This window comes from Schistocerca cancellata, chromosome 5 (genome assembly GCF_023864275.1).
Source record: "Schistocerca cancellata isolate TAMUIC-IGC-003103 chromosome 5, iqSchCanc2.1, whole genome shotgun sequence".
Taxonomy (NCBI): Eukaryota; Metazoa; Arthropoda; class Insecta; order Orthoptera; family Acrididae; genus Schistocerca; species Schistocerca cancellata.
Genome location: NC_064630.1, coordinates 39,942,501 through 39,960,670, shown reverse-complemented (window position 1 = coordinate 39,960,670; position 18,170 = coordinate 39,942,501). Strand labels below are relative to the sequence as shown.

The window sequence follows — 18,170 nt, the reverse complement described above, 5'->3', positions numbered from 1 at the left end:
CACTGTACATATACAAAGTGATCTCTTCCCCCCCCCCCCCCCCCTCACACACACACACACACACACACACACACACACAGTGAACCTGAGTTGTTTATAGTAAACCAATTTTTAAACATGATTCCAACACCGGGAATCAAAATAATTTTATGTTGCCTACCCATCGTTTGGAAAAGAATTTCTCTATATTATTTTAGAATCACTGGAAAAATCTTATATTACAAACAAGTGCAGAAATGTTACTATTCAACTGAGGGGCTTGTGGGGGTTATCGACTGCAAGAGTCAACTGCCTCATCTTTGAGAACGAACTTCTTTAAAAATTGTTGATCTCAGTCTGTTCCAAACTCTGTATTCGAGCGGATGTGTTGGTACTGACATGATCAAAATAAAGTTAATTCATTATAAACGAGCGAATACTTAATGTTAGGTTCGATATTTCCATAAGTAATATCTCGATCCTCACACTGGTGACCCCGACACTCACGAACGTCACTTACGACGCCAGAAATGTGTACTGGAACATCACCATGGACAAACAATGCAACAACCCTTTCTCAGATTTCTACGTCCATCAACTTCGCATCGCGCCGCATCTGGATGCAGTGTACAGGAAGTGTAATTAGTGTGTAAATTCCCAACTCTTGTGTGCATCGTGCTTTTTGGTAACTTTCATCACCTTCTCACACATCAATGATGCGACCGAGGTGCACACGTAATCTGTCGAAACCCGCTCAACGCGTTGGTAATTTAACTTCCGGACAATGCAGTGCTCCTTCGTCGATTAATTTGGACAATTTTGACTTGCTTTTGTGAATGAATTAACTTTGTGCAGTGCTTTGACATCGGAAAATCATTCCAAACAATGGACTGCAACAAACTGGGACTATGTTGCAAATCCGAGTTCGCACAAACTCCAAACTATGGCTAAATCACATGCCTGGTCGAATTCACAAATGCCCGTCATGGCTACCGCATCTTCAGCCCTGCATGCAAATTCGTTCAATCCAGTTTCCGCACAGCCCATCTTCCAGAGTTCGAATGTTCACGCCAACTTTTCTGCCACTTCCCCGTGCTTGTCCCTCATTTGCAGCATTCAACTACCAACATTTCTCTCGGACAAACTTCCAATGTGGTTCATGGCCTTCGAGTATATATTCTCCTCTTATGGCATCACCAACGAAAGTGAAAAATACCTCGTACTCTTCAGGCACCTAAAGAACTATCATTATTTAATTACGGACATTATCTGTGACAATTTGAGTGACAAGTAAACCAGAGCGAAAGCCGCTTTAATTCAGCGGCTGTCACCAACATTACAGGAACAATTTCATCAAGGACATCCTACCGATCAATGACAATGCACCAATTACATCAATGACAATGCACCAATTACACCAACGACAATGACAGCTGTTTCTCAGTGCAACACTGGACGTGCCACACCTCCCTCTACGCAGCACCCGAGCCGCACCGACTCTGCTCGACCGCTACTGCCAGCTGTGTCACAGCTGCTGCCTGCTGGCTCACTGACCTCGACCCAGTCAAAACAAACAGCTGCACGACATACGATCCCACCAGGGCTACTGCACCCGCATCTTGTCAACAACTTGCCGACACTACACATGCTTACCGCCCAGCCGTTCACTACTCGATCGCGCCCGAAATTTGTTCACCCACCCCAGAAGACGATTTCAGCCATATCAATGCTCCATACAGCAGTGAATGTGATCTAACTCCGCTGTCACTGAGTACTGAGTTTCACATTCGCAATTGCACACACGATCTATTCCACTTGAACTGTTACGTCAATACTGGGCCACCGTCCTTGTCTTGTACGCCAGGTTACCCTTTGATAGAGACAGATTCTGATTTCGACCCCATCTTACTCAGTGATACACAGCAGACTGCTTCACGACGTACATTTTTTCCTGAACGACTGCAACAGCTACGTGAACAAATTGTGACATACAACTTGTTGGTACAAGATCAGTTACACATGGTGCAGCCGACACTGACCGGGCACGACATGCAACGAGATGCATTTTTGCCTGAACAACTGCGACTGCTACATGAGCAAATTGCGACATACCACTTGTTGGTACAAGATCAGTTACACATGCTACTGCCAACACCGACCGAGCACGACATGCAACGAGATGCTCCTGTCATTGTTCCGCTTCCGAGTGCTGACGATCCTTTGCTGTTACTACCAGCTACAACTAATACCCTGATGATCACGCTACATGTATCCATGTCCCAGATGTCACAACTGTCATCATCACGCTGCCTCAAGTGGAAATTCTGCGTTACTGATGTGATACAAGCAACTTATTTATACCACTGCCACCTTTCCTTGGTAGTTCCGGACACTTCGTTTCTGTACCACGGCATAACCAACCACATTCCAGTGCCACTTGCTTTGCTGCCCTCTTCACTACCTCTGCAATGTACGACCAACACATCTGTTGTTTCTGCTTCGACGAGTGAGCATCTTTCTGCTCCGACACATGACCGTGCAGCAGTTTCGCGCGAGCAGCTTGCAGCCTTACGACTCGACCGCAGCGCTGACAGCGACAGCACACACACAGCTCCAGTTCCATCGAACTGTGTCACCTCTTCGCCACGGACCAGTAGTTCATCTGCCAATTCGACTTCTTCACGTTCACATTACATCTCATCGCCTTCCTGCTACGACCACGGTTTAGCTGAGCACGTCCGCCTTCCGCCACCTCTCGCCGTCGCCATGCCTCGTGCACAGGGCTCACGGCCACGCCCCCCCAACCTTCGATCACGGCTGTTTCGCACATCAAAACACTGACACCATCAACTCAGCTTGGCACATCCTGCCATCTACCACTGTAACACAATCACTGTCCATGGACTCTGTGGTGATGCTTCCATCTACATCGAAGTCATCCGCTGCCAAGGTCAGTCGTGTGCAGCTTGCTGTTTTCTCCCCTGCTGCATCATCTAGCACCTCTATAACTCCATCATTACCGCGAGTGTTGCTCACCCGGCATCTCTCACGCAACCTGTTAAGCCACAGCATGCTTGCTCCTTTATTTCATACGGCCAATAACAAACTGTTACCGGACACGTTGCACTGACCGTGGCGCTCACCGGCAAATACTTTGGCAATACATCGCATTGCATCTTCAACGAACTCCACACCTTTGATCGGATCAAAACTCCACTGCGCCGCACGGCCTTGGCACGACGATGTTCTCCCCACTGACATGCCGCCGCCTTCTGCTTCCACCGTGCCATCAGCAGCATGGCACGGTCAACCTTTGGACGCCTTCCGTGCCTCCTTCCCTCCGTTGCTGCCTACCAAGACGTCGACAAACAGTCCGATCGCGCCTCGCACTATAGCGCCTGTCACGACACGATCGGTTACGCGCACCTGCGCCATCAGCCGGCCGGGTGCACACACGCCTCTCATCATCCTTACCATTCTCCGCACTACCGGCGGGGGCTCTGTGGCGGCTATCGACTGCAAGAGTCGACCGCCTCATCTGTGAGAACAAGCTTCTTTGAAAACTGCTGATCTCAGTGTGTTTCGAACTCTGTATTTGAGTGGATGTGTTTGTACTGACATGATCAAAATAAAGTTAATTCATTATAAACGAGTGAATACTTAATGTTGGGTTCGATATTACCGTACGTAATATCTCGATCCCCACAGGCTCATGAAGCACAATCTGAATATTTGAGAAAGAGGGAACAACTACTTAGGGTTAAAGTTTGTTATTTTAAAAAAAAAAATCACCCTATATTACATTAATGATATTTTAAGAAAAACTGTAAACCGAGTTTTGTGTTTTGACAAATCTCCTGTACATTAAGTCAAGAACTTGAAACTATATTTTATGTGACAATAAATTTATATTCTATTCTAACCAATTTTAATACGGAGAAACAATATAAGGAAACAAATAGATAGCTATTCACCATAAAGTTGACACATTGAGTTGCAGTTAGGCACTATAAAAAGACTGTTACACATTAAGCTTTTGGCCAAAGACTTCTTCAGAAAAGGAAACACACACACATTCATTCACACAAGCAAGAACACCTCACACACATATGACCACCATCTCTGACAGTGCAGACAGAAAAATGTCATCTTAATGGTAAGTAGCAAACTATCCTTTTCCTTATATTGTTGATATTCTACCCTGGAGTTTCCATTGTTCAATGCAGAGAAAAATTCATATGAAACAGAAAAACTGTAGAATACATGTAGGTATCAAATATAGGAATCCTGTTTGACAGCCACATGCTTTGATCATTCCACCAGCACCACTTTCGTTGAAAAGCATTGTGATAGTTCTTTTCTTTATTTCTCAGAAACGCGTGTTTCTGGCCCATATATACTCAGTTTTAAATTATGTATCAATCCCATCAATTTCGTGTTGAATGCATTTTATGAACACTTTAGGTGGTAGTTTTCTCAAACTACATCATATTGCTGTGTCTGGCGTCGTTTCCTTGTCAGTCCAACAAATTACAATCACTGTGGGTTAGGACTTTTTCATACTTGTTTGCTTGGGTTAAACATTTCCTGGCCCTAAATATAAACATAATCTTCTTGTACTGAGTGTAGCACAAGTTCCTATTAAATGTTCCGCCATATATTTGATGCCAAATTTAGTTTTAGGTTTTCAGCTACAGAGTCGAAAATTAAATGAGATGTTACCTGTAGTTTCGTGAATTTTCCTACTGTGGACCAAATGAAAGATATTGTTTAAGGGCTCTCAACAGACCATGAGGAAGATTTGGTTGCACAAATTATGGCCACAGTATAATAGGGTGGGAAGATACCAGGCTTTTAAGAGCGGGTACACCACAGCCTTAATGACAGCTCTACTCTGATTGTTTCCGATTTTCCAACTCGTCTTTTCCACAGGACACAAATCTTCAATTAAAGGTTGTTGTATCCATCAGCAGTAGTTTTTGTGAGAATGAAGGCAGGCACATCATACCATAAGCTAACTTTCACTGTATAGTGTATAAATATTTATTCTACTTCCAAACATTATTAGTACTGGAATACACCATTTGATTGGATCATGTTGATTTGCAAAGGTTTGACATCAGTCAAATCAAACAGAGGAGTTTGTTAAATGTGAAGATAAACTTAAGAATTGCTATATTATGATTATGTCTATAATTCTAAACATCTTACCTTTAGTCTCCACTGTGTGTTGACCTCCATTTTCAGCTTCATGAACATCATTTTCAAATTATAGTACACTAACATGAATGTACAATAACTTAAAAAAGAGAAAATAAACAAACATCTATTGCTGCCTGTGTTGCATAAAAAAAAGGGGCCACACTATAACTTACCTGGCTTCCTTGGCAAATTACTGGTAAGTACAATGTCCGTGTCCTAGTTAATTACATACTTTGCACAAAAACCACTTTGTGATCTTACACATTCGACCTTACACGTTTTTGTTTTAATGTGTCTATGTCAGTTTTTTTTTTCTGTATCCCCACGAAGCTATGCCAGCAATAAATGGACAGTTATTAAATATATACATTTTTCTCATTTTGGGATGCCATGTTGTTCCTGGATACTTACCCTCTCTGTCTTCTGGCTGCACTTCTGTTACAATGACATTGGTTCCCTCTTCAAAGGAGATGCTGACTCTCTTTGGTGATGGTTTGATGAGGTCTGGCAGCTTAGCTTCAAGCTCACCAGTGCTCTGTAGTTCGGTGACCATTATGCTGTGTTGTGCCTGGGGAGCAGACTCTTTTGCCACAATTGGGGTGGGAATATCTACATCTAGTCTACCTATTCCATTCTCTGGATGCACTTCAGACATGAAAGCTGCCTCTTGTTCTACAATATCTTTGTGAGCAATCTCTTCTTTCACAGTTTTTGTGACAACCTTTGTACCTTCTTTATCTTGCACTATCACTTCTGTAACCATGACGCTTTGCCCCTCTTGGAATTTCAGCTCTGCACTTGATATATCTGGCTTCAGTGTGGGCTTGAAAATCCCCTCCCTTTCTTGCAAGGATGTCTCACTTTGAATGATACTTTCATATGGTAACTGTTCGGTTGTTGCTTTACTTTTTGTGGGTATTATGTGAAGGGAAGCTTCTTCTGTTGTGTGGCCAGGAATGACTTCCAACTGTTGAATAACTTCTTTTTCTGGTACTTGCGGCACAGCAGTTTGCTTCTTTGGAACATCTTTTTCTTGATAAATACCCTCTTTATCTTCAGGAATAACTTGGGTGACCATGATACCCTTCTTCCCATCATCATATGTGACTTCAACATTTTGAGTATCTGGTTTGGAGTCACCATAAAACATTCCTTCCCTTTCCCTAACAAGTACTTCTGTTTGTAATATAGTTTCTATTGGTTGCTGCTGTGGCTTAGCATGCATTTCCATGGGTTTCTCACTAACTAGATCAGCAATGTCCTGTTCTGTGACAATTTCTACTTTCTCTGCTACTTCTTTAACTGGTATCTTTGGCTTGGCGACACCTGTTTTAGGAGCTTCTGAAGAGACAAAGAAACCTTCTTTATCTTCTGCTATGACAACTGATACAGCTGTAGCTCTCTGTTCTTCAAATTCAATATCTGCACTTTTTGTTTCAGGCTGGAAAACCTTGTCAAAAGTATGTTCCTTTTCTTGTATAAGTTCTTCAGATATAATAACACCTTCAGTGAGATCCTGACTGTATTTGGCCTTTTCTTTCACGTCAGCTTCCTGCTTAACATCTCCCACAGAAACTCCAGGAATTACTTCACTTAACTGAACAGATTCTTGGCTTATCAAATCAGGCAGTGCGTGTTGAAATTTTGGAAACTCAGTAACCTCAATGTTTCCTTCCTTCTGTTGTGTTGTCACTTGAAGGACGCTTAGACTTCTTCTTTCTTCAAAATTTGGTTTAGCGTTTTTTTCTGTAATTTGAGTAGATCTTCTAAATTCTACTTCACTTTCCTGAATTTCAGTTTGTGTCTGTATCAAACTTTCATATGGAATCTGTTCCACTGTAACATGCATTTCCTGAGCAGGATGTGTTTTGAAATCTGCAAGACAAGTGTCAGGAATTACTTCTGATGTATGTAAAACTTCTTTTCTTGATATATCAGAAAGTGTTGCTTTACTCAGTGGTGCTTCAGGAACAATGTATTGGCTTTCCTTATCTTCTGAAACAACTTCTGTTACTGAAATTCCTCTTCCTTCCTCAAAGGCAACATCTGCATTCCTTGAGTCTAGTTTCAGGTGTCCAATAAAGTCTGTCTCTTTTTCCTGTACAATAGCTTCTGTTTGTAACAGTCCTTCACAAGGTATGGAATCTGGCTGAAGCTTAAGCAATTTGGGCTTTTCTATGGAGAGTTCTCCAACACTCATTTCACTAAGAGTTACAGATTTCTCTGCAATTTCCCTACTTTCAATTTCAGGTACGACAGCATGCTCTTCTGGCTTTTTTCCAATTGAATAGTCTTCTTCCTTATCTTCCAGAATTATTTGTGTGACAGTAATGCTCTTTCCTTCAGTGAAGCTTGTCTCAGCTCTCTTCAGAGATGATCTTATATCTAGACGCAAGTCCTGTTCTTGTTCCTTTTCTTGAACTAATGCTTCTGACTGCATGATACTTTCAAATGTAATTTGTTCCACTTTACTCTGTACTTGCTGTGCAGATTTAATTTCAACTTCTCCCAGACATAATTCTGTCAATACTTCGGACTTCTGAGCCACTTCTTTACCTGAGATGTTGGGTTGTGCAGTTTTTGTTTCAATTACCTCTGGAGCAAAATATTCACTTTCTTTATCTTCCGGAACCACCTGTGTTACTGATGCAACCTGTCCTTCCTCAAATACTATAGCTGCACTCTTGGAATCTGGTCTAGATTGATCCACAAAGTCACTTTCTCTGTCCTGAACAACTGCTTCAGTCTGGATAAGACTCTGAAGAGGAAGTGATTCTGGGAAGGCCTGTGCAGTGGTTGGTACATCTGTATGCAACTCAGCTGTACCAAACTGAGTGACAATTTCAGATTTCTCAGCAATCTCCTGTCCACGAATTTCTGTTTGTGCAGTTTGAGGTTTTGGCAGTTTTGTAGCTATGTAGTCGGCTTCCTTATCTTCAGTAACAACTTCTGTGATAGTAACACTTCTGCCCTCTTCGAAGCCTTTTTCTGCACTTACCATTACTTTTTTCACATCGGCATGGAATTCTCCTTCTTTTTCACTAACAATTGCCTGTGACTGAATAATGCTTTCAAATGGTGTTTGGTCAAAACTAATTTTTAGTTTCTTGACTGGTTTCACTTCAACTTCCCCAACACATGTTTCAGTGAGAACTTCAGATTTTTCAGCTACCTCTTTTGTATCAATATTTGGCTTTATTGACTTGAAATCTGGAAGAGTAGGTGTTACATATTGGCCTTCTTTATGTTGCTCAAAAATTTCTGTAATGGTAATTCCACTTCCTTCTTCAAATGCAATGTCTGCACACCTGCTGCTTTCCTTCAGGTGTTCTAATCCTACAAAGTCTTGTTCCTTTTCTTGTATTATAGCCTCTGTTTGTAAAATTCCTTCAAAAGGTACAGAATGTGGTTGAGCCTGTGCAGTTTTTGGGATAGTTACATCAAATTCATTTACACTAACATGTGTCATGACTTCAGATTTCTGTGCAACTTCAGTACCATACACAGATGCCTCAGCTATAATTTGCTTTGGCTGCTGTTCTACCATATAATCCACTTCTCTATCACTTGTGATAATTTGACTAATTGTTAAACTTCTCTCTTCTTCAAAACTCCTCTCTGCAGTTACTGTAACAGCAGTTACACCAGAAGTAAATTCTCCTTCCTTTTCACGAATAATTGGTTCTGATTGCATCAAACTTTCAAAAGGAAGTTGCCTTGGGCTCACCTGAAGTTTCTGCACTGGTCTGACATCAATTCCTCCTAAAGAAATATCTGCACAAATCTCAAGCTTCTGTGCTACTTCTGTTGGCGTTACATCTGGCAGGGCAAGTTTGGTTTCAGGAAAATCAGGTGCAGTATATATTGCTTCCTTATGTTCAGGAATGACTTCAGTAATAGTAACACCTCTTTCTTCTTCAAATGTCATACCTGCACTTCTAGAATCAGGTACAAATTTCCCCTCAAATGTCTGTTCATTTTCTTGAACAGCAGCCTCTGTTTGTACTAGTCCTTCATGAAGAATAGCTTCTGGCTGAGCTTGTACAAGTTTAGGCAAACCCACAGAAAACTCACGTATTCCTGTACCAGCTACAACTTCAGACTTCTCAGCTATTTCTTGTCCACGAATATCTACTACAGCCTTCTGTTCCTTAGGTCTGTCTTCTACAACACACACAGTTTCCTTATCCTCAGGAACTACCTGAGACACAGTTATGCTCTTACCTTCAACAAACACACTCTTTGCACTTGCTGATATCATTTTAGAATCAGACTGGAAATGCTCCTCTCTTTCACTCACTAAAGCTTCTGACTGTATTATGCTTTCAAAGGGAACTTGATCAATGGTGATTTGAAGTTCTTGGGGGGCCTTCACTTTTACTTCACCAAGAGACGTATCAGTAAACACCTGTGATTTTTGTGCAACCTCCTGCCCAGACACATGTGGCAGAGCAACTTTAGTCTCTGGTGCCCCAGGAGTGATATACTGAGACTCCTTGTCATCTGGCACTACTTCTGTTATTGCCACACCTTGCCCTTCTTCAAACAATACTTTGACTCTCTTCTTGTCTTCTCTGAGCTGACTCACAAAATCAGATTCACTTTCACGAATGGTAATTTCTGACTGAACTAAGCTTTCAAACAACAACTGTTCAGCTGTAGCTTGTACATGCTTTGGTTTTTCAACTGAGAGATCAGACGCTGCCACTTCTGTAAATACTTCAGATTTCTCAGCAACTTGTTGCACTCCAATTTCAGCTTCAGCTACCTGGGGTTTAGGTTTTTCCATGATTACATAGTCACCTTCCTTATCTTCTGCTATGATTTCACTTACAGTAACACTCCTGCCTTCCTCAAATTTCCTATCTGCAGTGGCAGACACTTTCTTTATACTTGACTTAAAGACGTCTTCCTTCTCACGGATAATTGCTTCAGACTGTACAATACCTTCAAAAGGAATCTGCTGAACATCGGCCTGTATTTTCTGTGTAGGTCTTACATCAACAGGTCCAAGGCTAAGCTCTGTTAATACCTCTGATTTCTCTGCTATCTCATGTCCAGATATGTTTGGTAGGGCTACTTTACTCTCGGGCGCTGTAGGAGAGATGTACTGAGATTCTCTGTCATCTGGAACTACTTCTGTTATTGTCACACCTCTACCTTCTTCAAATGATACATCCACTTTCTTCTTATCTTCTTTAAATTGACTAGTAAATTCAATTTCACTTTCACGAACAGTAATTTCTGACTGAACTAAGCTTTCAAACAAGAAGGATTCAGATTTAGCTTGTGCCTTCTTAGGTTTTTCAACCGAGAGGTCAGATGCTGCTACTTCTGTAATTACCTCAGTTTTCTCTGCAACTTGCTGCACTTGGACATCTGGTTCGGCCATTTGGGCTTTGGGTTTTTCAGTAATTACATAGTCACCTTCCTTGTCTTCTGCTATAATTTCACTTACAGTGACACTTCTGCCTTCTTCAAATTTTCTCTCTGCAGTGGCAGACACTTTCTTCATGCCTGACTTAAAGATGTCTTCCTTCTCACGGATAATTGCTTCAGACTGAACAATACCTTCAAATGGAATTTGTTGAACATCAGCCTGTATTTTCTGTGCAGGGCTCACATCAACAGAACCAAGGCCAAGTTCTGTTAATACCTCTGATTTCTCTGCTATCTCATGTCCAGATATGTTTGGTAAGGCTACTTTACTCTCTGGTGCTGTAGGAGAGATGTACTGAGATTCTCTGTCATCTGGAACTACTTCTGTTATTGTCACACCTCTGCCTTCTTCAAATGACACATCCACATTCTTCCTGTCTTCTTTAAATTGGCTACTAAATTCAATTTCACTTTCACGAACAGTAACTTCTGACTGAACTAAGCTTTCAAACAAGATGGATTTGGATTTAACTTGAGCCTTCATAGGTTTTTCGACAGAAAGGTCAGAAGTTGCTATTTCTGTAATGACTTCAGTTTTTTCTGCAACTTGCTGTACTTGGACATCTGGTTCAGCCATTTGGGCTTTGGGTTTTTCAGTAATTACATAGTCACCTTCCTTGTCTTCTGCTATGATTTCACTTACAGTAACACTCCTGCCTTCCTCAAATTTCCTCTCTGCAGTGGCAGACACTTTCTTTATACTTGACTTAAAGATGTCTTCCTTCTCACGGATAATTGCTTCAGACTGAACAATACCTTCAAATGGAATCTGTTGGACATCCGCCTGTATTTTCTGTGTAGGTCTCACATCAACAGGTCCAAGGCTAAGTTCTGTTAATACCTCTGATTTCTCTGCTATTTCATGTCCCGATATGTTTGGTAGGGCTACTTTACTCTCTGGCGCTGTAGGAGAGATGTACTGAGATTCTCTGTCATCTGGAACTACTTCTGTTATTGTCACACCTCTACCTTCTTCAAATGATACATCCACTTTCTTCTTATCTTCTTTAAATTGACTAGTAAATTCAATTTCACTTTCACGAACAGTAATTTCTGACTGAACTAAGCTTTCAAACAAGAAGGATTCAGATTTAGCTTGTGCCTTCTTAGGTTTTTCAACTGAGAGGTCAGACGCTGCCACTTCTGTAATCACTTCAGTTTTTTCAGCGACTTGCTGTACTTGGATGTCTGGTTCAGCCATTTGGGCTTTGGGTTTCTCAGTGATAACATAGTCACCTTCCTTGTCTTCTGCTATGATTTCACTTACAGTAACACTTCTGCCTTCCTCAAATTTCCTCTCTGCAGTAGCAGACACTTTCTTTACACTTGACTTAAAGATGTCTTCCTTCTCACGGATAATTGCTTCAGACTGTACAATACCTTCAAATGGAATCTGCTGAACATCAGCCTGTATTTTCTGTGTAGGTCTCACATCAACAGGTCCAAGGCTAAGTTCTGTTAATACCTCTGATTTCTCTGCTATCTCATGTCCAGATATGTTTGGTAGGGCTACTTTACCCTCGGGCGCTGTAGGAGAGATGTACTGAGATTCTCTGTCATCTGGAACTACTTCTGTTATTGTCACACCTCTACCTTCTTCAAATGATACATCCACTTTCTTCTTATCTTCTTTAAATTGACTAGTAAATTCAATTTCACTTTCACGAACAGTAATTTCTGACTGAACTAAGCTTTCAAACAAGAAGGATTCAGATTTAGCTTGTGCCTTCTTAGGTTTTTCAACCGAGAGGTCAGATGCTGCTACTTCTGTAATTACCTCAGTTTTTTGAGCAACTTGCTGCACTTGGACATCTGGTTCAGCCATTTGGGCCTTGGGTTTCTCAGTAATCACATAGTCGCCTTCCTTGTCTTCTGCTATGATTTGGCTTACAGTAACACTTCTGCCCTCCTCAAATTTCCTCTCTGCAGTGGCTGACACTTTCTTCACACTTGATTTAAAGATGTCTTCCTTCTCACGGATAATTGCTTCAGACTGAACAATACCTTCAAATGGAATCTGTTGAACATCAGCCTGTATTTTCTGTGTAGGTCTCACATCAACAGGTCCAAGGCTAAGTTCTGGTAATACCTCTGATTTCTCTGCTATCTGATGCCCAGATATGTGTGGTAGAGCCACTTTAGATTCAGGTGCCACAGGAGACAAATACTGGGCTTCTTTGTCATCTGGAATAACCTCCATTATTGTGACGCTACTGCCTTGCTCAAAGGAAACATCTACAGTCCTCTTATCTAATTTTAATTTGCCATCAAAATCTATCTCACTTTCTCGGACAGCAACTTCTGACTGAACCAGGCCTTCAAATAATAATGACTCTGGATTAGCTTGTGCATGTTTTGGGACCTGAAATGAAAGTTCTGAAACTCCTGTTTCTGGTATAACCTCAGATTTTTCAGCTATTTCATGGGCCTCTATTTCTGGTTGAGCTATTCGTGTTTTGGGCTTTTGTGCTGCCACAAAATCATCCTCCTTGTCTTCTGGTATAACTTCGCAGATAGTGACACTTTTACCTTCCTCAAACATTGTCTCTGCACTTGCAGTGACCATTTTTAAATCAGAGATAAAGGTATTTTCTTTCTCACGGACTACAGCTTCAGATTGAACAATGCCCTCAAATGGAACTTGTTCCAATGATGCAAAAGTCCTATGAACTTTGTGTTCCATGACATCGCCAACAGAAAGATGTGTTACAACTTCAGCCTTTTCTGCTATCTCATGGCCAAGAATATCAGGGCGTGCTTTCTTTCCTGTTGGTATCTCTAGTTCTTTCACAGTTCCCTCCTTGAGATCTGCAATTACTTCTGTAACGGTTTGCGCCTTCCTTCCCTTTTCTATGAAGACATCAGCCTTTTTTGTCACTGGTAATTGTTTTTTGACAAACTCAGATTCATTTTCATGAGTTTGACTCTCATAGACCATAACACTTTGAAGAACGTCATGTCCTAGTTTAGCTGTTTCTGATACTGGGACTATTGCTTCAATTTGACCAACCCCTATTTCTGTGAGCACCTGACTTTGTTCTGCCACTTCCTGGCTTTCGGTTATGTCTGGCTGTGCTTGTCTTTCTTTGGGTAATTGAGGTGCAGTATAAAGAAGTTCCTTATCACCAAGTGTGACCTCTGAAATAGTGAGAGATTGTTCTGCTTCAAAATTTAATCCTGCCTTTCTAAAAGCAGGAAGTTCACCCTTTTCAAATGTCCCTTCACTTTCTTGAATAATAGCTTGTATCTGCATTACACTTTCAAATGGTGCCTGTTCAGTGTTTGCTTTTACTTTGAGAGGTTCCTCCTGAACCAGTTCCCTGATATTCAAACCTGGAACTATTTCAGATTTCTCTGCAACTTCATGAGTGAGAACTTCTGAATGAGCCACATTGCCACTTGGCTTTTCAGGAGTTACATATTCACTTTCTCTGTCTCCTGTCACCATTGAAGTAACTTGTAGAGGCTGACCTTCTTCAAATACAATTTCAGCAAGTTTGGCTACGGGCTTAATATCACCCTTCAAGGGTTCCTCACACTCTCTTATGCTTACTTCCATTTTAATAACACTTTCAAAGGGCAAATGAGCCTTCTTTGCTTGAGCTGGTGAAGTTTTTTCTTCCTCTAGTTTCCCCATTCCAAATTCAGGTACAATTTCAGTCTTTTCTGCCACTTCTTTGCCACTGATATCTGTCCTTGCCTTTCTTTCCTTTGGCTTTTCCACAGTTGCAATTATTTCTTCTCTATCTTGTGCCAATATTTCAGTAATGGTCAAACTCTTACCCTGTTCAAATTCCAGATTTGCATGTAGCATATCATATTTCAATTTCTCTTTAAATTCTCCTTCTCGTTCTTGCACAGTTGCTTCCGCCTGCTGTAGACTCTCAAATGTCAATTGTTCAGATGTGGCTTGTACTTTGAGTGGAGTCTCTAAAAGTATTTCACCAGTTCTTGATTCTGTCACTACCTCTATCTTCTGAGCTACTTCCTGTCCCAATACACCAGGTTTTGCAAACTTGCCATCGGGTTTGATGGGAGCTTCATAATGCCCTTCCTTGTCTTGTGTGATGACTTCCGTAATGGCTAACATTTTTGCTTCGTCAATTACAACCTCTGCACTCTTACTATCTGGCTGTACACCCACTGAGTATACCCCTTCACATTCCACAGGAGCCATTTCTGACTGAATCAAACTATGATGTGGCAATTGTTCCGCTAAAGCTTGTACACACTGGGGCTCTTCGTATGGTAACTTACCCACACTACTTTCAATCCAAACTGCTGTTTTCTCGGCAATTTCTTGCCCTGTTACAGATGGAAATGCTTTCTTTCCTTCTGGCTTCTCTGGTGAAGAAAATGTTGTCTCCACATCTCCAGTAGTTACCTGATTTACAGTAAGTCCCTCTTCTTCCAAGATAACAGTATCTGCTACTTTGGAATCAGGCATAATTAATGGCTGATACTCAGATTCCTTTTCTCCTGTCAGAGTCTCACAAAGAATAAAACTCTGATATGGAACCTGGTCTTTAGTGGCTTCTGCTGTTGATGGCTCTACATGTGTTATTTCTGTGACATTTAACCCAGCTATTATTTCAGACTTCACTGCAACTTCTTGAGTTCGGAAGTCTGCTGTTGCTTTATATTTGTTTGGAGCTTCCGGAATTTCAAGTGGTTTTTCTTTGTCATCAGGCAAAACTTCTGTGACACTTAGTATCTGACCTTCTTCAAAGGTAATGTTAGCTGTTTTTTCATCTGGCTTAATATCTGCACTATAAAGACCTTCCCTTTCACCAATATGTGGCTGTAGTAACACAGCACATTCCAGTGCATCCTGTTCTGGGTGAGCACTTTCCTTAACTGGTGACTGCCTCTTCCATTCACCAGTGACATAATCCATCACCACTTCCTCCTTCTGAGCAACTTCTTGGCTACGGATATTGAGAGTGGCCTGCCTCTGTTTTGGCATTTCTAGAGATTCAAGGATAGCCTCTTTATGGTCAGCGACAATTTCTGTAATTGATATTCCTTCACCTACATCAATGGCTACATCTGCAGTCCTTTTCTCCGGCTTCACAGCTTCTTTAAGTTGTCTCTCAACTTCAGTAATAGCTGTTTCTGTGATTATAAGTTCTTGCAGTGGTTCATTATCAGGCTTTGCTCTACCTGTGGCATGTTCTCTCTCAGGAAGATCACCAACATTTAACTCTGGCAATGTCTCTGACTTAATAGCCACTTCATGAACTGGTACACTGGCTGTGGCTGTCATTTGTTTAGGAGACTGTTCTGTAACATATTCTTTTTCTTTATCATGTGCCACTACTTGTGTCACACTAATCTCTGAATGTCTCTCTGTTAAATCAACTGTTGCACTCTTTATATCTGGCTTTATATCTTTGGACAACTCACCTTCTTTCTCAACCATTTGTGCAAGTGTCACAAGAAGGCTTTCAAGTGGAATCTGATCAGGTTTAGCAGTTTCTCTTGTTGGATATTCACTAGATAATGGTGCAGCAGAGATATCTGGTCTCACTTCTGTCTTGATTGCCACCTTTTGGCCTTTTATTTCTGGAAGAGCAAAGCATTCAGTTGGCATTGTGGGCTTTGTATACCCAGCTTCTTTGTCTTCTGTAACCACCTCAGTAACAGTTAAGCTCTCTTCTTGTAGAACTGTAATGCCTGCTTGTTTACTATCTGGTTTCATTGCTTCCTTGTACGACTGCAGACCTTCACCTGTAATAGCCTCCTCTATAATCATCTCTCGAAGGAGTTCTCTGTCAGCTTTAGCAATACCTAATGCTGGTGTATCTCTTTCTATATGACCTGCATGTCCTTGTGCAAGAGTTTCTTCAATAACAATTGACTGAAAAGGCTGATTTGGTGATGTCTTCACTCTATGACTTTCTGGCAGTTCAGCTGCCAAAAATATTCCTTCTGACTCCTCTGCCACTGTCTGCACAACAGTTAGACCTGTCTGTGGTGAAAATGATTTTTCACCCTGAGCTGGTAGAGGTTTCTGAAGGTCAGGTAGCATGCTTTCTTTTTCTTGTGCAAGTATCACTGATACTTGCTTAGCTTCTGTTGTTTCAAATACAGACACTGCTTCATCAGTGCGATATCTTAAGCTCTCTGACAGCTCAGCAGATGCATGTCCTGCGCAAACCTCCAATATGGAAAGTGGTTCTTCCGGCCTGACACTAGCTTCAGCTTGAACTTTTAGTGGTGACTTGTCTGCTAGAAGCTCACCTTCCACTTCCTGCACAAGAGATTCAGATACATCAGCAGCTTCCAAACAAGAGAGAACAGGTTCTGCAGTTTTTTCAGCTGGTTTCTCCTCTGGAGCAAGTTCTGCCTCTCTTTCTACTGCTGTTATGAATGCTGCCTGTATAGATTCTTTCTCCATAAACAAGACACCTGCTTTTTTGGTATCATGCTCATCACTCCTGAAGGCCTTCTCTTGCAGCTGTGCTTCCACGGTGGTTACAGTAATACCTCGCATAAGAGTAACATCTTCTTCTGCTGTGGCAGTCTCTGGCTGTTGTTTTGCAGCCAATGGGGCTTCAGCTTCCTGCACATCTGATTGTGAAACCTGTAATGCCTCTCCTGGAGTAATTTCTGATCCAGCTATCTGTGATGGCGGGAGACGATCTGACACATACTCACCTTCCTTCTCTGGTGCATGCATTTCTAGAGCTGAGATTCCATGTTGAGCCACTACACTTTTACTTGCCATTTCTGTTGCTACAAATGATTCTGGCAGATATTTTCCTGGTTTCATCTCAGGAAACACCTCACTAACCAGCAATGGTTCTGCAGATGGTACCTGAACACGAGGTTTCACAGGAAGTGGCTTTGAGGTAATCTGAAGAACATTCTCAGAAGTACCCTCTGTTACTTCTAATACAGATATTCCTTCATTTGGTAAGAAAATATGTTCTGCTTGCCTCTGTTGAGGTTTCCTGAGATCTGTGAAGTCACCTTCTTTTACTGAAATTTCAGTCTCACTTACACTGGTTGCTTCTTGCAGTGTTAAACCAATGGTTGCCTGCTTCTGTTGTCCTTCAGCCAATTCCACCAACTCACCAGTCCCAGCACGCACAGTCATCTCACTTACAACTACACCTTCTCGTGGAATAATAGCTACACTAGCCTCAAATGACTGTGGCTGGAACACATCAGAGAATTCTCGTGCACGAGTATGCACATCTGCTTCCGTAACAGTATAAGGTTCAATGGTGTCAAATCGCTGAGATGCTTTTATACCCTCAAATTTTGCTGATTTTGTGGGAACTTCATGTTCTTCCACAAGCACTTGTTCTCCAGATACTGCACTTAGAGTCAACATGTTCACTTTTACATGCTCACCACGATCCTCAACTCCTATCTGTAGTTCTGTAATATGCACAGACGGTACAGTCTCTGACACTTGTTTTGTACTTAAAAGGGGCAAAGCTTTCTGCACAGCTTTCTCAAATGGTTTTATTTCCTGCAAATATTCCTCATCAATCATTTCTTCAGATGTGTCTGGTTGAGTAGCTTTTATTATTTTCTTC

The 18,170-nt window shown here is 41.5% G+C and overlaps 1 protein-coding gene across 1 annotated transcript in view; it reads right to left on the bottom strand.

The window, feature by feature from the left end:
* Nucleotides 1–18,170, bottom strand: part of LOC126188355 (titin) — a 516,411-nt gene that overhangs the window by 154,712 nt on the left and 343,529 nt on the right. Inside the window, exon 94 of the mRNA XM_049929953.1 lies at nucleotides 5,593–18,170. This exon is cut by the window's right edge and continues 382 nt beyond it. Coding sequence (XP_049785910.1) covers nucleotides 5,593–18,170 — 12,578 coding nt within the window. The remainder of the gene's footprint in view (nucleotides 1–5,592) is intronic.